The sequence below is a fragment of the Moschus berezovskii genome, chromosome 8 (genome assembly GCF_049115385.1).
Source record: "Moschus berezovskii isolate FMDL1 chromosome 8, NW_MosBer_1.0, whole genome shotgun sequence".
NCBI classification, from domain to species: Eukaryota; Metazoa; Chordata; class Mammalia; order Artiodactyla; family Moschidae; genus Moschus; species Moschus berezovskii.
This window is the reverse complement of record NC_142467.1, coordinates 108,466,515-108,490,254: the sequence shown is the minus strand read 5'-3', so window position 1 is coordinate 108,490,254 and position 23,740 is coordinate 108,466,515. Positions and strand designations below refer to the sequence as shown.

Genomic DNA, 23,740 nt, shown 5'->3' with positions numbered 1-23,740 from the left:
CCTGGAAATATAAACAAGAACTTACTCATAAAATATCAGTTGCTTTGGCCTTCTCAGGAAGGAGAGCCGGAGTACATCTGCTTGTAGTTTTATGGACTGGAGGGGGAAAACCCCACCTACCACCAGATCCCCATCTCTATTCACACTGGGATTCAGGCAATCCGCATAACATCAAAATCCTGCTCACATGCAGTATAGAAAGGCTGCAAGATCAAGAAAAGATAAATCAGAGAGAATGACATGGCAGAGAGACCAAGTCCTGTGTCCAAGCTGAGCTCAGGAGAAGACGCGGCAGCATCTGATCCCTGCTCTGCTCTCAGAGAGGAAAATGTCCCCTCATGTACAGCACAGCATATGCCCGCTACCACTCTGTCTCTCAGCCTCTGGAAGCCCTGCAGGGCATGTGCCAGGCTGGTATGCCAGACAAGGGCGCAGTCAGAGCCAGAAGGTAGCGTGTATGAGGGAGTCACAGCGCTGAGGCCTCACTGTCAGTGTCGCTGTGACAGGAGCAGCCTGGCTTCCCCTTCTTTTCACTGCTTCAGGTCAGTCCCATGGGGACCTCTGGGGAGGCGCTTGTCTGGGGCTCTGCACCTGTTCCCCTCCACCCCAGTGAAAAACAATGAGGAAAAACATGTTTTCCCCTTGCCTCTTTGATTTCACAACAGTTATTCAAACTTCAGGGCTTGGGGGCAGACAGGGAGGTATGGGGGAAACAAGCCTATCCTGGCATTGAGAAATCTGTCACCCTATGTCCGTGATTGACATCCCTGCCCAGAGCTCATGGTTGTTGTGTCACCGCTGCTCTGATAGACTTGGCAGGGTTAGGATAAGCTGGTTTCAAATCAGCTTAGGACTCTTCAGCATAATGGCAAATGATGCTTTAGCACTTAGGTAAAAAATAAACATCAGTTATTGATAATGGCATATGTAATCAAGATGTCAGTTTTTTAACTCAAAAGCTTATTTCAAATCTATCTTAGCAAGAACCTAACTTTACATCTTAAAGAATTAGGAAAAGTAGAGAAAACTAGGCCTTCCATGTGGTGCTGTGTTAAAGTATTTGCTAATGCAGGACACGCAAGAATCATAGGTCAAGAAGACCCCCTGGAGTAGGAAATGGCAACCCCCTCCAGGATTCTTGCTTGGAAGATGCCATGGACAGTGGAGCCTGGAGGGCTACGGTCTGTGGGGTCCCACAGAGTCCGACAGGACTCAGCGAGCGAGTGCATGCACACACACACACAGGGAGACCAAAATCTATCAAACGGGATGGAGCACTAGAGACTAGAGATAAACAGTTCAGGAGAGAAACACAGTATTCAAAGCCATAAAAGCTGCTTCTGGGAAAAGACCAACAGCACTGACAAAGCTTTGATCCTGCTAACTGAGAAGGTATAGAGAAGACTCAGGCTGTTAAAACAACAAATGAGGAAACCCCTGACAGTTCACTGGCTAGGAGTCAGTGCTCTCACTGTGGTGACCCAAGTTCAGTCCTATTTCAGAAAGTTAGCTCCTGCAAGCTGTGTGGCCTGATCAAAAAATAAAATAAGAAATGAATGTGTGGGCATTAGTCCTGAAGAGACAGAAATACAAATAATTATATAAAAATACTATGTCCAGCTGCACATGAACAGATTAGATAACCCAGGTGGTATGAATAATTGGTGGAGATGCTCCCACCAAAACTGAATCATAAAGAAATAGAAAATCTAAATAGATTAGTAAGAAGATTGAGCCAGCAACCCAAAAAGTCCAACAAAGATCAACCCTGGACCATATGAATTCAGTGTTGAATTCCACCAAACATAAAATATTAGTTAAGGATAATCATTTACAAATGCTTCCCAAAAATGAAGCAGAAGGAACACTTTCTAACTCATTCCATGAGGACTGTAGTATCCTTTTACCAAAGGGAGACAAAGACATTACAAAAAAGAAACCTCAGATGAATATCTTCATGAAGGCTAATAAAAATATCTTCAGCAAAATACTACCAAGTAGAAAGAGTAGGAATACAAGGTAACTCTAATATGATACAGGCCATGAAAAACCCACAGGTGACAACTCACTCAATAAAGTCTGAAAACATTTTCCATAAGACTGTGAACTAGAGAAAGACATTAGCTTTTGCTGTTTCTAATCAAATAGGACAGGAATTCCTAGCCAGAGCAATTAGGCAAGAAAAAGAAATACCAAGGCATCCACATGGGGAAGGAAGAAATAAAGTCATCTCTGTTTGAACACGACATGAACTTGTACATAGAAATTCCTAAAGATTACACACACACATTAACATACCCACACAAAATACACAAACACACACACATTCACTTTCAGAGACAATAATAAGTGAATTTGGCAAAGCTGCAAGATACAAATCAGCATAAAAATCACCTGTGTTTCTGTACAATAACAGGGAACAGTACAAAGAGGAATAAAATTCTTAGGAATAAACATCACCAAGGAGGCAAAAGACTTGTACTCTGAAAATTACAAACCACTGCTGAAAACAATTAAAGGAGACATGATTAATGAAAAGACGTTCCATGTCATGGATCGGAAGATTGATGCTGCTAAATGACAATACCAACCAAAGCGACCTACAGGTTCCATTCAATCTTATCAAAATTCTGATGACCTTATTACAAAAAGTGAAACCTTTATTTGACTCAGAAGAGTCAAGATCTCCATCTTGCCCTTGATTTTACAAGGTGCTTCCAGAGGATAATGTTCAAACTGCCAGATGGAAATACGCTAGCTCCAATCTTTGGGCGGATTTTGGGGGTGCCTGTTTACTACTCATTTCAGCATTTTAACTGGTCAGGCTGTATGCATGCATGTCCACCCACTATCAATCTGGTAGCATCTCCTTCTGCACCCTTCACACTGCTCATCTCGTGCCTCATCTTTTAAACCTCCCAACAGGAAGCTTTGAAAGTTTCACACCCCTTGACAAAAACACTTCTCAAGTCAGTGGTAAGAACATAGCCATCCCTAGGACTACAAGCTCTGGGTTCAGGCCCCTCCACTCCTTTGGGACACATTGGTAACATGAATGAGGGTATAAACTGGTGACTGTCTGAGACGATGGGCCTCAGGCCTGCAATGTGGGAGACCTGGGTTCAGTCCCTGGGTTGGGAAGGCCCCCTGGAGAAGGGAATGGCTACCCACTCCAGTGTTCTGGCCTGGAGAATTCCATGGACTGTATAGTCCATGGGGTCACAAGGAGTCAGACACGACTGAGTGACTTTCATTTTTCCCATTCATGGACCCAGAACCATAGGTCCAGAAGTACAGAAGTCAACACTGGCAGGAAAAGACAATGTAAAATTCCTGGGAATAATCCTACCAAAGGAGGGGAAAAACCTGTACTCAAAAAAGTATGATATTGATAAAGGAATTGAAGAAGACTCAGAGATGGGAAGATATTTTGTGTTCATGGATTGGAAGAATGAATACAGCTGATTAAATTGTTAAGTATGTTAAAATGAACATCCTACTCAAGGCAATCTACAGATTCAAGGCAGTTCAGTTCAGTTCATTTCAGTCGCTCAGTCGTGTCTGACTCTCTGCGACCCCATGAATCACAGCACGCCAGGCCTCCCTGTCCATCACTAACTCCCGGAGTACACTCAAACTCATGTCCACAGAGTCGGTGATGCCATCCAGCCATCTCATTCTCCGTCGTCCCCTTCTCCTCCCACCCCCAACCTTTCCCAGCATCAGAGTCTTTTCCAGTGAGTCAACTCGTCGCATGAGGTGGCCAAAGTATTGCAGTAAAGCTTTAGCATCAGTCCCTCCAATGAACATCCAGGATTGATCTCCTTTAGAATGGACTGGTTGGATCTCCTTGCAGTATAAGGGACTCTCAAGAGTCTTCTCCAACACCACAGTTCAAAAGCATCGATTCTTCGGCGATCAGCCTTCTTCACAGTCCAACTCTCACATCCATACATGACCACGGGAAAAACCGTTGCCTTGACTAGACGGACCTTGGTTGGCAAAGTAATGTCTCTGCTTTTTAATATACTATCCAGGTTGGTCATAACTTTCCTTCCAAGGAGCGTCTTTTAAGCAACCCCTATCAAAATACCATGGCTCTATTTCCATAGATGAAGAAAAGTAACTTATAATTACCAAGTCGATAAAAAGAAGAGGGATACTTTGGGAGATGGATTGACACAAACTAGTATCTATAAAGTAGATAACTAATAAGAACCTACACTGTAGCATAGGGGACTCATTACTCTTTAATGACCTATACAGGAAATGTATCTAAAAAAGAGTGTACATATATATGTGAATACAGGATGCTCGGGGCTGGTGTACTGGGATGAACCAGAGGGAGGTACACCTGGGGAAGATTCATGTCAATGTATGGCAAAACCAATACAATAATGTAAAGTAATTAGCCTCCAATTAAAACAAATAAATTTTAAAAATAAATAAATAAGAGTACATGGACTTGGACTGCAAGGAGATCCAACCAGTCCATTCTAAAGGAGATCAATCCTGGGTGTTCATTGGAAGGACTGATGCTAAAGCTGAATCTCCAATACTTTGGCCACCTCATGCGACGAGCTGACTCACTGGAAAAGACTCTGATGCTGGAGGGATTGGGGGCAGGAGGAGAAGGGGATGACAGAGAATGAGATGGCTGGATGGCATCACCGACTCTGTGGACATGAGTTTGAGTGAACTCCGGGAGTTGGTGATGGACAGGGAGGCCTGGCGTGCTGTGATTCATGGGGTCGCGGAGAGTCGGACACGACTGAGCGACTGAACTGAACTGGACTGACATGGTAAATTAATAATACTCTGTAAAAAAATAATTTTAAAAAAGAACATATGAAGATAAATAAAATTATTCATTAAAAAACCAATGGCGTTTTTCACAGAACTAGGGTTAATAATTTTGAAAAATTGAAGGAAAACAAAGACACCGAATGGTGAAAACGGGAAAGAGCCGGAGGAGCCGCTGTCCGCGCCGACGGTTAACCTGCTCGTCGGCTCGCCCGGGCTGAGGCTCGCCGGACGGGTGGCTGCGCGCTGCTTCTGGGCGTGCGCTGCAGGGTGTTTCTGGCAGAGACTGGCATTTGGTTCTGCTGGATGAAGTGAAGAATGCTCCCTCACCAACGTGAGCACGTGCTTTCCCGTCTCCTGAAGGCCGGAATAGAACCCAAAGTGAAGGAAGGTCAATCCACCCTCACTTTCTGGGCTGGGACATCCATCTCTTCCTGCCCTGGGACGTCAGAGCTTCTGGTTCTCAGGACTTCAGACTTGGATTCAATTATGCCACCAGCTTTTCTGCTTCTCCTGCTTGGAGATGGCTGTCTCTGGGACTCCTCTATCTTATAACCCTGCAAGTCAATTCCTATAATAAATTTTTAGATATGTATGAAAAGTTATGGTGAAATAATCATGTGTATGTCTGAAATGGATCAATGTGACTAGAATCGCAAATGAATTTTATCAACAAAGGATTTAGACTCCTAAGCTGCTGTTTCTAGTTTATTGCTGTGTATCACTCAAAAGATGACATTTGTGTCAGTGTAGTTAGTGGATGGACTTTAACTCTTTCAGGAGGTAAAGGCTTAGTATTTGAAAAATGTATTACATAAATTGGTCTGGATTTGGCACTGGGTAATGGCCTTCACCTTTCTGTCTTTGTAGACTACAATTTGAGAGATATTTTTCAAGGAACAGAGCAGGATAGAACATTCAAATTAGTTGAGACCTTCCCCATGTATGGTAGTCTTTTGCATCCACTTTATTCAAATTTCACATTTTAATTTTACAAAGAAAGCTCACAAATGATGCCCAACTTCACAGAGGAAACAGTGAGAACATGAAACAGGCCAAGCAGAAAACCATCATAAGCTCTAGACACCCTGTGAGACTGACCAGATGCCTCTTCCAGAGGTCAGTGACTAGAATATACCTCTGGCTGACAGCAAGCTCAGGGGCAGCCAATGGGAGGAGACCTTGGAGGACCAGAGACTGCAGGGCCTCCAGGTGAAGCAGAACTTGTATGTCCTTTGGATTTTACAAATGCCCTAACAATTGCACCACATAGTTCAGGTGAATCCCTGGACCAACCTAAGGGCGGGTGAGGGTCTGCATACCAGCCCTCATAAAGCCCAAGCATTGTCCATAGCAGTCATAGATGAGTACAGGAATGGGCCTGGGTCTCTCACAGCCCCTCTGCAGGAAACAGGTTACTTTTGGAGATATCAAGAGTCAGATGCAGGTTGTGAAGAAAGCAGAGGAGAATCTGACTCTGGCCTTGATGGCAGGTGGGATTGTCAGGGAGGCAGAAAGAAAGAGGAACCAAGAAAGACCCTGAGGAAAGAGTGGACAGGCTACACTGGTACTGAAGGAAAGGAGAGTGGGGGTGGTCCTTGAGAAATTTGCATCTGACAGATTTCACCTTCACCAGCCTCTCCTTGCAATGTCCATCTGATCTTCAAGCCTCATGGGAAACCTCAGTTTGTATTTCCCATGACTGGTCTTCATTTTTATCCTAAGATCTATAGGTGATAATTGAAACTGAGGGTCTACTTAATATTTGAAGTTACTTAATATTTGAAGTGTAACTTGTAGTTACACTCAAGGAAGAGATGATACAATATAAAATCTGATCCCATAAAGTATTATTTTATTAAGATTGGCTTTGTATCTGATTTTAACAAAATCCAGCAATATTCTTCTTTTCTGTCACTCAATTCAGACATAGATAATTCTTTATACTAAGTTAAGTACTTTAGTAATTCAAAAGTTGCCATTTCCAGCATGTTGGAAATGTATGATTTAAGAGGATGAGGAAAATATATAACAAATATTAAAAATTGGCTAAATCATCGTTTAGAAGTAATTTACAACTTTTTCATCTAATTTGAATTAGTATTTTATTTTAAATTTGCATTGAAAAAGTTAAGGAGTTACAAAGACAAGTGGGGAAACCATGTATAACTTTGATATTTTATCCAAATATAAACCTTTACACTGTCAGTTGGTGAAACCAAACAGACAAGGTACAATAAAGTGTGGTGAAAAGTTTGAGTTCTAAAATGACCTTTGTGGATTACAGGAGTGGCCAAACTAATAAAGATGTGCTTTGCTGTTTGGTTGTTTAGTCGCTAAGTCATGTCCAACTCTTTATGACCTCAAGGACTGTAGTCTGCCATGCTCTTCTGTTACTCGGATTTCCCAGACAAGAATACTTGAGGAAGTTGCCACTCCCTTCTCCAGAGAATCTTTCTGACTGAGGGATCAAACTTGGGTTTGATCTGCTTGACAGGCAGATTTTTTATCCCTGAGCCACCTGGGAAGCCCCAAGGATGCACTTACTGAGTACTTAATTATGGAGGAAATGGCTAGATTTTTATCAGCCATCTGTCCTCTGTGGTGCATTTCACACAGATGCAGTAGCTGTTTTTCCAGAGTAGAGCGTTTATGGGTTTGTTGATCTAAAATAAAGTCAATAGTGTTATTAATGGAGATCAAATGAATGCTCCCCTTCTGTCAAGGATGTGCAAACACACTACCTGTATCTCATCTAATCCTAACACCTTCTAAACATTAAGCTCACTTTCTAGATGCAAACAATGAAGCTCCAAAAAGTTAAGTCTTTATATAAGGTCGCACAACTACCCTTTGGCAGAGGTGGACACAGAATTTTATTACCATTATCATTTTTAACAGTCAGTGAATGACTCATTTTTAAAGGTGTGGGTTTTTTGTCAGTTTGTGGATGTTCTACCATAAGAGGAAAGCAGAGAATAACCATCTGAAATGACACTATATGAGGTCCTTGAGCTTTTCCTTCCAGAATATTTCCTGGGCACAGACATCCTATATCCTATGAGAAGTTACCCTATGAGACTAGAGGTCTCTTCAAGAACATTAGAGATTCCAAGGGAATATGTCATGCAAAGATGGGCACAATAAAGGACAGAAATGGTATGGACCTAACAGAAGCAGAAGATATTAAGAAGGGGTGGCAAAAATACACAGAACTGTACAAAAAAAATCTTCATGACCCAGATAACCACAATGATGTGATCACTCACCTAGAGCCAGACATCCTGGAATGTGAAATCAAGAGGGCCTTAGGAAGCATCACTACAAGCAAAGCTAGTGGAGATTATGGAATTCCAGTTGAGCTATTTCAAATCCTAAAAGATGATGCTGTGAAAGTGCTGCACTCAATATGCCAGCAAATCTGGGAAACTCAGCAGTGGCCACAGGACTGGAAAAGGTCAGTTTTCATTCCAATCCCAAAGAAAGGCAATCCAAAATGCTCAAACTACCACACAATTGCCCTCATCTCACACGCTAGCAAAGTAATGATCAAAATTCTCCAAGCTAGTTTTCAACAGTACGTGAACTGAGAACTTCCAGATGTTCAAGCTGAATTTAGAAAAGGCAGAGGCACCAGAGATCAAATTGCCAACATCTGCTGGATCATCAAAAAAGCAAGAGACTCCAGAAAACCATCTACTTCTGCTTTATTGACTATGCTGTGTGGATCACGATAAACTGTGGAAAATTCGTCAAGAGATGGGAATACCAGACCACCTTACCTGCCTCCTGTGAAACCTGTATGCAAGTCAAGAAGCAACAGTTAGAAACAGACATCAAACAACAGACTGGTTCAAAATTGGGTAAGGAGTACATCAAGGCTGTATATTGTCACCCTGCTTATTTAACTTCTATGCAGAGTACATCATGTAAAATGGCTGGCTGGATGAAGCACAAGCTGGTATCAAGATTGACAGGAGAAATATCAATAATCTCAGATATGCAGATGACACGACTATAATGGCAGAAAGGGAAGAGGAACTAAAGAACCTCTTGATGAAGGTGAAAGAGGAGACTGAAAAAGCTGGTTTAAAACTCAACATTCAAGAAAACTAAGTTCATGGCATCTGGTCCCATCATTTCATGGCTAATAGATGGGAAACAATGCAAAAGTGAGAGACTTTTGGGGGTCTCCAAAATCACTGCAGATGGTGACTGCCTCTGTGTTCCTTGGAAGAAAAGCTATGACCAACCTAGACAGAATATTAAAAAGCAGAGACATTACTTTGCCAACAATGGTCTATCTAGTGAAAACTATGGTTTTTCCAGTATTAATGTGAGAATTGGACCATAAAAAAGGCTGAGCATTGAAAAACGGATGCTTTTGAACTGTGTTGGAGAAGACTCTTGAGAGTCCCTTGGTCTGCAAGGATAGCAAACCAGTCATTCCTAAAGGAAATCAGCTCTGAATATTCACTGGAAGATCTGATGCTAAAGCTGAAACTCCAATACTTTGGCCACCTAAAGAGCTGACTCATTAGAAAAGACCCTGATGCTGGGAAAGATTGAAGGCAGGAGGAGAGGGGACGACAGAGGATGAGATGGCTGGATGGCGTCACCAACTCAATGGATATGAGTTTGAGCAAGCTCTGGGAGATGGTGAAGGACAGGGAGGCCTGGTTTGCCCCTGTCCATGGGGTCGCAAAGAGTCAGACCCAATGAGTAGTGACTGAACAACAACAAGTAGTGTGCCTAATCATCACAGCATCAGCATCTTCCATCTAGAAATTATTCTCTTCTTTCTAACCAAGTATGAAAGGATGGTACGAATGTCATCAGGCACACAAGTTCCCAAAGTCATTACTACATAGAAACCTGCATGTGAAAGATTTTGGATAAAGCGCATAATAAAGTAGAGAGATAGTCATTGATTTACGATATAAAACTCATTAGATATCTTGGTGATATTTGATGAGCATTTTAAAAAGAGGAAAGCTAACCATCTCTCTCTCTCTTTAGTTGCTAAGTCATGTCCGACTTTTGCGACCCCATGGACTGTAGCCTGCCAGGCTGGTCCGTCCATGGGATTCTCCAGGCAACAATACTGGAGTGGGTTGCCATTTCCTTCTCCAGGGGATCTTCCCAAGCCAGGGATCAAACCCAGGTCTCCTGCTTTGCAGGCAGATTCTTTACCAACTGAGCTATGAGGGAAGCCGAAGTTAACCATCAGTTCAGTTCAGTCGCTCAGTCGTGTCCAACTCTTTGTGACCCCATGAACCGCAGCACGCCAGGCCTCCCTGTCCATCAAAACTCCCGGAGTTCACTCAAACTCATGTCCATCAAGTCGGTGATGCCATCCAGCCATCTCATTCTCTGTCATCCCCTTCTCCTCCTGCCCCCAACCTTTCCCAGAATCAGAGTCTTTTCCAGTGAGTCAACTCGTCGCATGAGGTGGCCAAAGTATTGGAGTTTCAGCTTTAGCATCAGTCCTTCCAATGAACACCCAGGACTGATCTCCTTTAGGATGGACTGGTTGGATCTCCTTGCAGTACAAGGGACTCTCAAGAGTCTTCTCCAGCACCACAGTTCAAAAGCATCAATTCTTCGGCGATCAGCTTTCTTCACAGTCCAACTCTCACATCCATACATGACCATGGGAAAAACCATAGCCTTGACTAGACGGACCTTGGTTGGCAAAGTAATGTCTCTGCTTTTTAATATGCTGTCTAGGTTGGTCATAACTTTCCTTCCAAGGAGTAAGCGTCTTTTAATTTCATGGCTGCAATCAGCATCACAGTGATTTTGGAGCCCAAAACAATAATGTCTGACACTGTTTCCACTGTTCCCCATCTATTTCCCATGAAGTGATGGGACCAGATGCCATGATCTTCGTTTTCTGAATGTTGAGCTTCAAGCCAACTTTTCACTCTCCTCTTTCACTTTCATCAAGAGGCTTTTGAGTTCCTCTTCACTTTCTGCCATAAGGGTGGTGTCATCTGCATATCTGAGGTTATTGATATTTCTCCTGGCAATCTTGATTCCAGCTTGTGCTTCTTCCAGCCCAGCGTTCCTCATGATGTACTCTGCATATAAGTTAAATAAGCAGGGTGACAAATATTTGGAACCAGTCTGTTGTTCTGTGTCCAGTTCTAACTGTTGCTTCCTGACCTGCATACAGGTTTCTCAAAAGGCAGGTCAGGTGGTCTGGTATTCCCATCTCTTTCAGAATTTTCCACAGTTTATTGTGATCCACACAGTCAAAGGCTTTGGCATAGTCAATGAAGCAGAAATAGATGTTTTTCTGGAACTCTCTTGCTTTCGCCATGATCCAGTGGATGTTGGCAATTTGATCTCTGGTTCCTCTGCCTTTTCTAAAACCAGCTTGAACATCTGGAAGTTCATGGTTCACGTATTGCTGAAGTCTGGCTTGGAGAATTTTGAGCATGACTTTACTAGCGTGTGAGATGTTCTCCATCATAAACACGCTTAATTATATGTCTACATCGTATCAACAGTGGAGGGTGGGGGTACACAGTGATGACCTTCTATCAAAATTCTCATCACAAGGCCAGAAATACAGACATCCTCTTAAAGCTGCTCATTTTCTGCAAAATTATGACCATAATTCTCTCTTCCCTTCAGATCCCTCAATCTGTGTGCAGCCAGACCTGTGTTCCAGGATTCAGGAAAATTCCAGAGGAAGGAAAGCCCATCTGCTGCTTTATTTGTGTTTCATGCACAGGGAGAGAAATTTCTAATCAGACAGGTAGAAAATAAGTTTGCACTTTATGGCAACTTCCCCCATGAATACTCTCAATAAGAAGAAAACCACGGGGATTGGCATCAGGGCCAATATGCACCATTGCTCTCATTCTTTCAGCATCTCCATATTTTAATCACTATTGTTTCCCAATTACGTATAGTCTCAGGTCTGCCTGTGGTCTTCCTATTAGGCTCCACTGCAGTGCTGTTTTCAGGGGAAAAGCTCATTCTGAAGTCTCATCAGGGACCATGCTAAAGCCTGCCATAAAATATAACATATATGATCAGCAAGGCAGCCTGTGGGTGCCTTGAAAGCTTGAGATTTAATACTTTTCACACCCAGATGATAAGCACAGAGCACGTACATATAAATTAATACAGAAATATTTTATTACCTTATGTACCAAGACCTGAATACTGCACAACTTATCAAGTGTGTGTAACTAACACTAGGACTCTACCCTTTGGAATATCACAATATAAAAAAGAATCACGTAAAAAAGAAAAAGACATCGTTCTAATTTAAATCACAACTTACAGCCCCTAAATATAGCTGTTGCTTGAAATAGAGATTTATAAACATAGTACTGAAACAAAACATGTTACTATAGAATATTAAGTGGAGAAGGATTACAGTACTTCAGTTTTCTAAAATACTAAGTCTGTGGTAATGATCTGAGTTCTTCCATCAATACTGGGTAATTCCAGTCACCTTAAGAGTAGAATTCATTGCATTTTGATCACTTGTTAAATAAATATTCTCAGATATGAACAAGATATTTATAAAAATAATTCTCTGAAACACGGTACTAGAGATCGAGACTAAACAGACATGTGTTAGTGGGTGCCACGCATGTCTCTGAAAGGACAGAGAGAGAGGCCAGGAGAGGTGTCAGCTCTATGGAACGAGACCAGGTAGCTGGGGAAAAGAAATGTGAATGAGAATTACCTTGCTTGTGTTAGGACTTTGTATTATTGCATTGGAGTCAGCCTTAAAAATAATAGGAACTTTTGGGCAAGAGTAGGCAAACTATTGCCTATTTGAATAGATATAATTGAAACAGAGCCATGTTCATTAATTTACATATTTATGACTGATCTTGTTTCATAACAGCAGAGGGGAATAAATGCCACAAAGACCAATAGCCTGTAACACTGCAGTTATTTACTACCTGCTATTTTAAAAAGAAAAAAAAATTAAGCCTGATTTAAAGAGGTGAACCTGAATGGAAATTTTTAAAAATTCATCAATAATTAAGATATCACCTTCACAAATATATAAGACAATAGAAATACACTCAGACACCAATCCACTCAATCAAATTATTTTCAAATTTTATATAGAAAAATTGTACAAGACTGGTCATAGAAAAATGAAAAAGTAGAATGTGGAAACATTTGTTCTACCAGATATCAAGTTACATACAAAAAGCAGCCCATAGCAATCAGGGTAATGACAAAAGAGGATATCCCTGGAGGGCTAAGTGAACGCTTCTTCTCAGTATATGTATGAATAAGGAAATCTTTGACTCTGACTTCACCAGGAAAACTGCAGAAACCACGGCAGGACAAATCTTAGGATGAAGACGACACTGGGACAGTAGAGAAAAAATTGGGGGAAAACGCATATCCTTGTTGGGATCACTGAGCCAACATTGACCCACAATTTGCTGAAGATCCAGACTGAGTGTGTTTTGTCTTACCTGTAACTGAAAGCGTTCTTCCTAGGTTATGAATGTAGACTCTTAATCTTGTACCTGAGTATGACATCAGGGGCAGTTTGTATGCTCAATGAGAGGAAAGGTGACCATGTTTAAAAAAAAAAAAAAAACTGGCCAAATATGGAGAATTTCTGAAAACGAAATGCTGAGTCTTTGCTTTTTCCCCAGATGCAGAGAACTGTATCCAGTGCTCAGCTCAAGAGCATCCAAATAGTGAGAGAAACCGCTGCCTCCCTAAGGACTTGCCCTTCCTGGGCTTTGATGACCCCTTGGGGGTGTCTCTGGCCTGCACAGCTCTCTGTTTATCTGCCACCACAGCTATGGTTTTGTGGGTCTTTGTGAAGCACTGAGGCACCCCCATAGTCAAGGCCAATAACCAGGGCTCTCCGCCATGCCCTGCTCCTCTGCCTCCTCCTGTGCTTCCCCTGCTCCTTACTCTTCACTGCTCATCCCAACAGAGCCACCTGCATCCGCCAACAGGTCACACTTGGAGCTGGGTTCACTGTGGCTGTTGCCACTGGTTTGGCCAAAACCCTGACTGTGATCCTGGCATTCAAGGCCAGGAAACCATTCAAGGCCAGGGAAGAACCATGAGGCGGTTTCTGGAAACAGGAGCTTCTAACTATGTCATCCCCTTGTGCTCCCTGATCCAAGTGATTCTCTGTGGAGTCTGGCTGGGAACCTCGCCCCCTTTCCTTGAGATAGACACTCATTCTGAGCCCAAGGAGCTCATTATCGTGTGCAACAAGGGCTCAGTCATTGCCTTCTACAGTGTCCTGGGATACCTGGGCTCCTTAGCCCTGGGAACCTTCTCCCTAGCTTTCCTGGCCAGAAACCTGCCTGACATCTTCAATGAAGCCAAGTTTCTGGTCTTCAGCATGCTGGTGTTCTGCAGGGTCTGGGTCGCCTTCCTCCCTGTCTGGCACCAAGGGCAAGGTCATGGTGGCCATGGAGATCCTCTCCATGTTGGCCTCTGGTGCTGGGCTCCTAGGCTGCATCGTTGCCCCAGAGTGCTACATTATCCTCCTGAGACCCGAGAAGAACACTTTGAAAGTTTTAAAGAATTCAAGTTCCCAGGGAAATAGACATTCTTAGATCTTATCTCATGAGTCTCTATCTCATTTTTAGGATTTTGAAAAATAGAACATTTAAATACTATATATGATTTGTAATATCTGAGTGCATTACGTCAAATTTACTATTATATCATATGTTCATTCAGATATTTAAAAACAACCAAAATTGCTTTACTTCTGTTTCCTGGGTAACCTACCCTCTCTTTTTAAAAGTATCGGTATATAACTACACTCAGTCCTCAAGACTCACTCATAGCTTTCTGTTCTAGACTAATGGCACGTCTCCAAGCTTTTCTGTTGGATCCAACCATTTCTTCCATCATTAAATATGCAGTAAGCACAGCGTCTATCTTTTCAGCCTCTCCTCCATCTTAGTAACCATATTCTTAATTAAGAACCTGTCAAAGCACTCTTTGTTCTGTCTCCCTTGGGTATTCCATTTGTTTGTTTGTTTGAGTCAGCTGACAGTGTAAAGATTCGTACTGGGTTAAATACATAGGTCACACATAGTGACTTTGTGCTTTCTTCTGACTCTTAGTGTTTCAAATTTTCAATTTTATATTTAGAATATATTTTGAATTAATGTAGATTAAATCTGTAGTGTATTTTCCTTAAGTTGTTTATTAAATCATCATTTTCTAACTTATTGAAATGCTAATTTCATCATATAGTAAGCTCCCTTGTATACAAGGAAATGTTTCTGCACCCTCTGTATTAGTCATTCAGTTGGTTGGGTTTTTTTTATTCTTTTTCCTTCAATAACAAAATTTACATAATGTCTCTGCAGATCACCTTTTTCATATTTCCTATCATGGTTCTTCTTTTTTTAAGTTCTTATTTCTTCGTTAAAAATGTCTATTTCATGTGCAACCTTTCCATTTTTAAAAAAAATATATTATAGTTCCTTGGATGAAGGAAATGGCAACCCACTCCAGCACTCTTGCCTGGAAAATCCCATGGACTGAGAAGCATGGTAGGCTACAGTCCATGGAGTCGCAAAGAGTTGGACACGACTGAGTGACTTCACTTCATTCCAACAAAAGAGCATATTCAGATGCAATATTTTACCTGTTCTAAAACAACAAACCTATTGTTTCTCTTGAGTCTAAATCACATTGGGTGGTTTTGTTGACCCATACCAGTTTTGATTGCTATTTGCTAACCTCATGTACACATTTGTGATCAGAAAGCCCCAGGTGAAATGGTTTAGCTCTTCATCTCATCCACATATTTTATTCTCCTGTTGGCTCCAGGGCACGTTGTCATGGTTAGTCAGAACAACAAATTGGGTTAAAGACCTAGTCCTATTGTTCAATTGTTTTTCCAGCCTCAGCTTGCATTCCATTTGCTAGCACGTGCTGCTGTGCTAAGTCACTTCAGTAGTGTCTGACTTTGTGTGACCCTTTGGACTATAGCTCACCAGATTCCTCTGTCCATGGGATTCTCCAAACAAGAACACTGGAGTGGGATCCTCCTCCAGGGGATCTTTCTGAACAAGAGACTGAACCTGTGTCTCTTATGTCTCCTGCTCTGGCAGATGTGTTCTATACCTCTCATGGCACCTGGAAAGCCCATTTGCTAGCATATCATTTGTCAAAGCATTACCTGTGTGGAACAGAGTGTTCTGCTCCCAATGCAGCCATTGATGAAATACACCTGCTGTTATTACTCCTATGCTTTTGAAAGTCCATTATGTTACCAGCATTTTTGTATTTATCACAGATGTGTTTTTGGTTTTGGTTTACAAATTTGATGGAATGTAGGGAATACAGAAATTTCCATTTTCTATTTCTCCCTAAATGACCCTTATACTTTGAGTCATAGAGCCATTATGAGGATAAGGCAAAAGACATTTGTATTTTAATTCTGGCTCATGAATTTGGGAAATGGTATGAGTATGAATTTATCTCACTGGACCCATTGTAAGATAGAATTAGGTTAAAATGCCAATTTCCACCTAAATTCCACAAGTCTTAACTCTAACTGGTAGATCACAGACAAATCCTATATTCCAGTAATTGGTTCAGAGTCAGTATTCAATAATTTCTAACAGAGCTGAATAGTTTCTGTTTCCAAGCACACAGTTTCCATTTTCCCTGTCCCAAATGCTGGGAGGAAGATAGTGGGAAAACCTGTGTTGTTACTGCAAAATTCTTCCTCAAGTTTGCCAGATATGCTTTATTCCAGGGGATTTAGAGTTATCATCTGAGTCATATCTCGAAACTGAGTAAAAGCTCCTGACATTTTATTGTGGTAAGCCAAGTCAAGCTTTAGTTTACCAGATCTACTATATTTTATAACTAAATAGATCAAGTAAGACTACTAATCAGGACTGCCATCTTCATGATTCTGATCGGTTGATTATGCTTTTACCATCACCAAAGATCTCTCTCTGTAGATCAGGTTGTTCTGATTACCATTCTGGCTTTCCTGACTATAATGATAACTATGGAAACCTACTTTGTAAGTTAAAAGCAGTGACTTGACTTGTGACCCCAGAATCATATCATTCCAATTGAAACCAGACAGCTATTTTAATCACAGTGTTTCTCACCTTTACTTTCATTTTATTTTATTTATTTATTTTTTACTTTCATTTTAGAAGCTGGTCGTCATAGTACTTTGCACTGATGCTGTGCTCTCATCATCAGTGTATTCATCAAAGCCACGACAGAAGCAATGCCATAGCGCTATCTCTGCATTTATTATCCTCCCACTCTCTCAAACTGTATCAATTCCTCTGAATCGCTGCTTCAATCTCTTTCTCTTGCATTTCTATTGCCAGGCTGTCATTTCTCCCCTTCACTCCAGCTCTCAAGATGTATATATTCACCTTTTACTCCACAACTTGACTTAGATTTCCTGTATGTGACTTAAAACATTGCTGATTTTCAATTACATGCTTTATTAAAAAGTGAATGCAAAATAATACCATTGAATTCCAGCTTCTGAAGCAGACTTAAGAGATCAGATGCATTATGATAATTTGGAATTTCCTGTAATTGAAATGTTGGACCCACTTATGACATTATGATGATATTCTTTTGTATTTTCAAGTTTTTTCTCATGTCTTTATTATAAAAATGTCATATAGAAAAATTGAAATTAAAATTTGATAAACACCTCAAAAAAATAAAATAAAAAATATATTATAGTTCTAACTTTCCTGAATTGAATCAAATAGTTTGGGTAAAAGTTACAATATGGTAATCACTGCTAAATTTGACATTTCCCTATTTAATCAGAGTTTTTATTTCATATTGCTTTATCATTTTTATTTTCTCTATGCATTTGTTTAAACTCAATGATTTTTCTTTTGTTTTTCCTACCCTCTGCTTACTTTGAGTTTATCTTGCTCTTCTAATTTCTTGAACTGGAGATTTTAACGTGGATTTGAGACATTTCCTGTTTCACAATGTATGTATTTAGTTTTATAAATTTCCCTCTTGGCATTGCTTTGGCAGCATCTCACAAATTTTGACTTATTGTATTTTGATTTTTAATGATTTCTATGTCGTTTTTAAATTCCTTGAGAGTTCTTGTTTGAATCGTGGGTCATTATATATGTGTGTTCTTTAACTTCTTATTGTTTTGAGATTTATATCTTATTTTATTGACTGGAGATTGATTCCATTGTAGTCAGAGAACATGCTCTGTATGATTCAATTCTTTTAAATGTTCTGAAGCTTGTTTCATGACCCAGAATATGGTCTATCTCAGTGAATAACACATTGGTGCTTGATAAGAATGTATATTCTGCTGTTGTTGGGTTGATTGTCCTACAAACACCAACTGAGTGTTCTGTGAGTGTTGGCTGGATCCTGTTGATTGGTGCCATTGTTCTCCTGTAAGCTTGTTGAATTTTAGACTAGCAGTATTGTTGGGGAGGGGTGTTGGAGTCCTAATCATAGTTTTGGATTTCTCTATTTCTTTATTCACTGATATCAGTTTTTGATGAATGTATTGCACACTGATGCTCTGTTGCAATTACTAAGACTTCTTTGTGAGTTGACACATTTTACATCACGCAATGTCCCTATTCCTTACTAATAAATGCTTTGATCTGAAATCTACTTTTACTGATATTAACATTAACACTTGTTTTGTTTCTCTATTAATGTTTGCATGGTGTAACTTTTTCCATCCACTTGGTGATGGACAGGGAGGCCTGGCGTGCTGTGGTTCATGGAGTCGGACACGACTAAGCAACTGAACTGAACTGAACTGAACTGAATTTTCAACTACCTATATCAATGCTTTTAAAGTGAGCTCTCATATAAAGAATAAACTTAGATCACAGCCTTTTAGTGACTTCACCAAGTTCTGTTTTTAAATTGGTATATTTATTTATATTTTTTAATGTTTAGTTTTATGGAGACATAACTATTTTTTTTAATTGCACACTTTTATTATATGCATCTTGGTCAGATTAGACATATAAAACACCCATGATATTACCTATACAACCAAGGTACTACATATACCCATCACCATCAAAATTTTCTCTATGTTCTGTGTGCATATATTTCTGGTGCTAACACTTAACATGAGCTCTATCCTCTTAATTCATTGAAGCGCACAGTACAGCATTGTTAACTACACCAGAGGCCTCTGAAAGATATTCATCCATTCTAGGTAGATGCCACATTCTCTTTACCCATTCACCTCTTTTCCTCACCTTCGACTAAAACACTTTAATTTACAACTTTCATAATATGATGTCCATAATTTCTTGAAATTCTCACCTGACTCTCAGTTGCAAACAGTCAAATCTACATTTTCAGCCTTCATCATCAGGAAAGCTACCTAATTCTTCACCCATCCACTAGGAAGGATCTAGCTATATGTGGAAAGTGACCCAGCACAGGAGCTGAGTCATGCCAAAAGTGTCAAGGAATCCAGAAAAACATGGTTTCACTGAAAAACTCAGCCTAGATCACCTGGGATCTGGTCAGGTGAGGAAAGTGCCTGCAGTGGGTAGTGGGGGCTCATATACATGAAGCACTCCATCCTCCAGCTGCCTCCAACATGGGGTAAAAGTGTCAGCTTCATCTATGCCAACAGGCAAGACCCCAGGGCTCACCTCTGCCTCACTTCACTTCCTCTGGCACCCTACCCAGTGAGGTTAGTGGCACCAACCCGCCCACCTACCCCAGGGTAACAAACAGAGGAGGCCATTCATCTTTTGATGGACATTTGTGTTGGCTGCACATATTGGCTGTTGTGAATATAGCCTGTCTGAAAGACCAGTTTTCCCAGCTTCAGTGAAACCTTAGAGGCAGTTGTGGTAAGTCAGTAATACAACTCACTGGTATTTCCTTTCAAGGAAAGAACAGTGCCCAAAATTCTTTTCCTGTAGATTTTATGAAATATATGTGTGTGTTAGTAGCTCAGTTGTGTCTGACTCTGACTCTTTGCAATCCCATGGACTGTAGTCGACCAGGCTCCTCTGTCCATGGGATTTCCCAGGCAAGAATACTGGAGTGGGTTGCCATTTCCTTCTCCAGAGGATCTTCCCAACCCTGGATCAAACCCGGGTCTCCTGCATTGCAGGAGGGTTCTTTATCACTGAGCCACCAGGGAAGCTCTCATGAAATATATATAGCTCTCATAAATATATATATATATATATAAATAAATATAAATATGTATTTTTTGGCCTCACAAATGAGGCCAAAAAATATCACAGCATCAGAGTTTGGAACAGAGAGAGTTTACTGCACAGCCATGCAAGGAGGTGGGTGGCTCATGTGTTTAAAACTCCTAACGTTTATGGATTTGAAATAGCTCAACTGGAATTCCATCACCTCCACTAGCTTTGTTCATAGTGATGCTTTCTAAGGCCCACTTGACTTCACATTCCAAGATGTCTGGCTCTAGGTGAGTGATCACGCCATCGTGATCATCTTGGTCGTGAAGCTCTTTTTTGTACAGTTCTTCTGTGTATTCTTGCCACCTCTTCTTAATATCTTTTGCTTCTGTTAGGTCCACACCATTTCTGTCCTTTATCAAGCCCATCTGTGCATGAAATGTTCCCTTGGTATCTCTAATCTTCTTGAAGAGATCTCTTGTTTTTCCCATTATGTTGTTTTCCTCTATTTCTTTGCACTGATCGCTGAGGAAGGTTTTCTTATCTCTCCTTGCTATTCTTTGGAACTCTGCATTCAGATGCTTATATCTTTCCTTTTCTCCTTTATGGATACGTTTGTGGATAAAGATTTAGGAACCTCTCCAGTGCCTTTGATCTGAGAGAGGGTGTGTCCTCTGGATTGGGTTGTCCCTTGATTGGGTTGTCCCCTGATTGGATTGTTCAGTCTCTTCGCCTATAAAAGGAGAATCAGAGGCAGAAGTCAGTAGACTTTTCAGCAAGCCACAAGCTGTCTGCATCTCAGGAGTGGTCAGAGGACAGCTCTTGGAACTGGGGGAACATGCATAGACCAGATTTCCAAGCCAGCCTCTTCTGGTGAGTGTAGAAACCACATTGATGGCAAGAGAGTTCTCGTTTATATGCTTTTAACTTTTGTGCAATCTCTAATTTAGCAGGTAGTGGCCCTTAAAATAAGAAATTTCCTTGTTAAAAGTTATTTCTTTGGTGTTAGTATTAAGAAATATTCCACATTTTCTACAGTTTTGTGTATGAACCTTTCTTGGGATAATAAGCCAGATTTTTTTTTTAATAAAATCGCTCTGAAGTAGAAGCAGTATTTGCTCAGGCTGTTTGAATAGTTCTCTCTGGAAAATGTTTTACCCACAAAGTGCTTGGTTGGTTGGTTTGCTTTTCTTTCTTTTTAGAAATTCAGTGCTCTGCCCCGTATGCATCAGTGTGGCTTCCCCAACCTTCATCAGTTGTTATTAATGCCTTCCTTTCCCCTCACTTCTCGTCCTTCATATCTCCCTCCTTCTCTCTTCTGGCTCTGTGATGGCCTTATTGATTACTATACTGCTCCATTGTACCAACCACTGGTAAGCATTTTTTCGCTCCTTCAACTCTTTCCCTCCAGATACTGAGGAGCACGACAGAGAGAAGATGGCCCCCTCTCCCACCACATGCAAAGAGAACTCTGATGAGCAGTCCAGGGATCACTCTAGAGATACAGCCGGCCCCAGGGAGTCACGCCGGAAGTACCGTGGCAGGCCTAGACCTCGAAAGTGGAGCAGCGCTTCCAGTGGTAGCAGCAGCTCCAGGTCTCGGTCCAGCTGTAGCACCAGCTCGGGCTCCAGCAGCAGCTCCAGCTCACCTTCAGCCTCCAGCCACTCAGGACGTTCCAGCACGTCCTGCAGCTCCAGCTCCAGCAGCTCCCCTGGCTCTTTGAGGACTTCTTGGCATAGAAGAGGCAAGAGACAGCGGTCTCACTCCAAACAACCCGAAAGAGATGAAAAGGAAAGAAGGCACAGCCTTTCCCCTAAAGCCACCAAGGTGCACATAGCGAGACTCACCAGGAACGTGACCAAGGACCACATCAGGGAGATATTTTCCACCTTCGGGAAAGTCAGAGTGATCGACATGCCTGTAGAGAGGATGCACCCCGGTCTGTCTGATGCTTATGTGGAGTTCGAGACTCCAGAGGAGGCTGAGAAGGCGCTGAAGCACATGGATGGAGGACAAATTGACGGCCAGGAGATCAGGGCCACCGCTGTGCCACCCCCCAGGCGACTCAGCCCTCGCAGGAGAATGCGGTCACCACCCCCCAGGTGGCGCAGGTCACCCTCACAGAGGAGGAGAAAGTCGCCTTCCCCTTGGCTCAGGTCCCAGGAGCGCTAGCAACCCCGCTCCACTCGCCGCCCCCTCCACCGGAGCCGCTCCAGCTCCAGCTCCAGCTCCAGCTCCAGCTCCAGCTCCTCCAGAAGGCGAGGGCAGCAACTGAGGCTTGTCCCAGGGCAGCAGAGTTCCCGCTGCGGTGGTGTGGGGTTGTGCTTATAAAGATGCCCTCCACAGTTCTGGCTAGAAAACTCTGGTTCTAGTTCCTGAGAATCTGTTTAACGACAAAGCCAGCAGGCATCAGCAGAGCGGGCCAGGTGGTGCAACAACCCCAGCCTGGGAACCTGTTTCACAGATGACCTGAGGCCCACTCTGGTGGCCGGGTGCTGCCCTAACCTGTCTGTCTGCAGAGTCCAGCAGTGATGTCATTCCTGTTAGCCTGGCCCTACTCTCATGTTGGGGTCCTTTTCTGACCTCTAGAGTCAAGATACCTCTTGTGATCTGCCCAAAATGGTTCTTTTCACATGTGTACATACACACACACACAGCTCCCTTTCTCTCTGAAACTGGTAAGCTGAGAGCCAGCTCTACAGGGTCCCCACAGAACCACCCCTGGTGGTCCTGCAGGTTACCTTGGCAACATGTCCTTGCTTTTTTGGCTTTTATTGTATAGTCAGTACTATAAAATTTCTGTTTTGTAGCTTTGTAGTATTTTAGATAATGTTGTGTCTATATTTTGTTGTGTACAGTAAAAATAATTGTGTTGAATAAATCTAGGATTAAAGTGGAGAAAAACACCTTTTCTCTCATCAACATTCAAATAAACTGGGGCAATGACTTTGTTCAATGAAGTTCTGAATCACAGATTTTAGTCCACACCTTGGCATGTAATAAGTGCACTGTCTAGACAGGAGGATCAATTGATTTTCCTTCAAAACCAGGGGATAATGAGTGTTGAGAGGGGTGGTGTTAATAACTATGGCAGGACAACAGGAATAAAATTATATTTTTAGCTTTTCACTCTAAAAACATCTCTGAAGACAGCAATGATTGAGTTAAAAGAAACAGTGTACTGATTAGGTTAACATTTGAAGCAGATTTTCGTGATTAGAGTGTTAAATGAATTATGAGAGAAAGGATGTGAAATCATAGTGACAATTGATTGCAGTCTACTGCCAAAGAGGTGGTATCATTGTGTAACTGAAGCTGAGCAACTTTCTGAGAAAACTAGAAACTATTTTTGGAGTTTGAATGTTTTCTTTCAACAAAATATGGCAAAGTGAATAAGTGAGTCTGTCAATGTAAACCATTAAAACTCACATTACCCTTCTCTTCATAGGTTATCCAACTTAGTGAGAAAATCAACATAAAATGAAGAGATAATAACACACATACAATTCAAAATTAGAAAACTAGTGGAGAAAATGCAATGTTAACTTTGATGATTAGGTCTGGAATGGTCACTCTGTTCAAACGATGTTTTGCAGGAAGACAGAAGGTGCCCAGAATTGATTCAAGGGTGGCCGGAGCACAGAGGCCATAGCAGCAATGCTGGGTCCCCCTGGAGGTGCTCCTAGAGGTGTTTTCTGGAGCAGCACAGGCTCTCACCACAGAGCCAGGACAGGTCTGGTCTGCATCCATCCCTGAGATCTCTCTCATCTCCCTCAGCTATGGGGAAT

General features: G+C 41.7%; 1 protein-coding gene and 1 pseudogene across 1 annotated transcript; both read left to right on the top strand.

Moving 5' to 3' along the window:
* Positions 1-11,418: 11,418 nt before the first annotated feature.
* LOC129558083 (vomeronasal type-2 receptor 116-like) lies at positions 11,419-23,344 on the top strand (annotated as a pseudogene).
* On the top strand, positions 21,390-22,645 carry LOC129558806 (uncharacterized). Its single transcript, XM_088838413.1, has 2 exons — positions 21,390-21,968; positions 22,093-22,645. The coding sequence occupies exons 1-2, from the start codon at positions 21,390-21,392 to the stop codon at positions 22,225-22,227; spliced, it is 714 nt and encodes a 237-aa protein (XP_088694539.1). The 3' UTR covers positions 22,228-22,645.
* Positions 23,345-23,740: the final 396 nt, after the last annotated feature.

What these genes read in the sequence shown, in the direction of transcription:
- LOC129558806 (XM_088838413.1), top strand. Translation starts at nt 21,390, where the DNA reads ATGGCCCCCTCTCCCACCACATGCAAAGAGAACTCTGATGAGCAGTCC. An exon ending in AGCACATGGATGGAGGACAA is followed by an intron (nt 21,969 to 22,092) that starts ATTGACGGCCAG and finishes GGAGAAAGTCGC; the next exon opens with CTTCCCCTTGGCTCAGGTCC.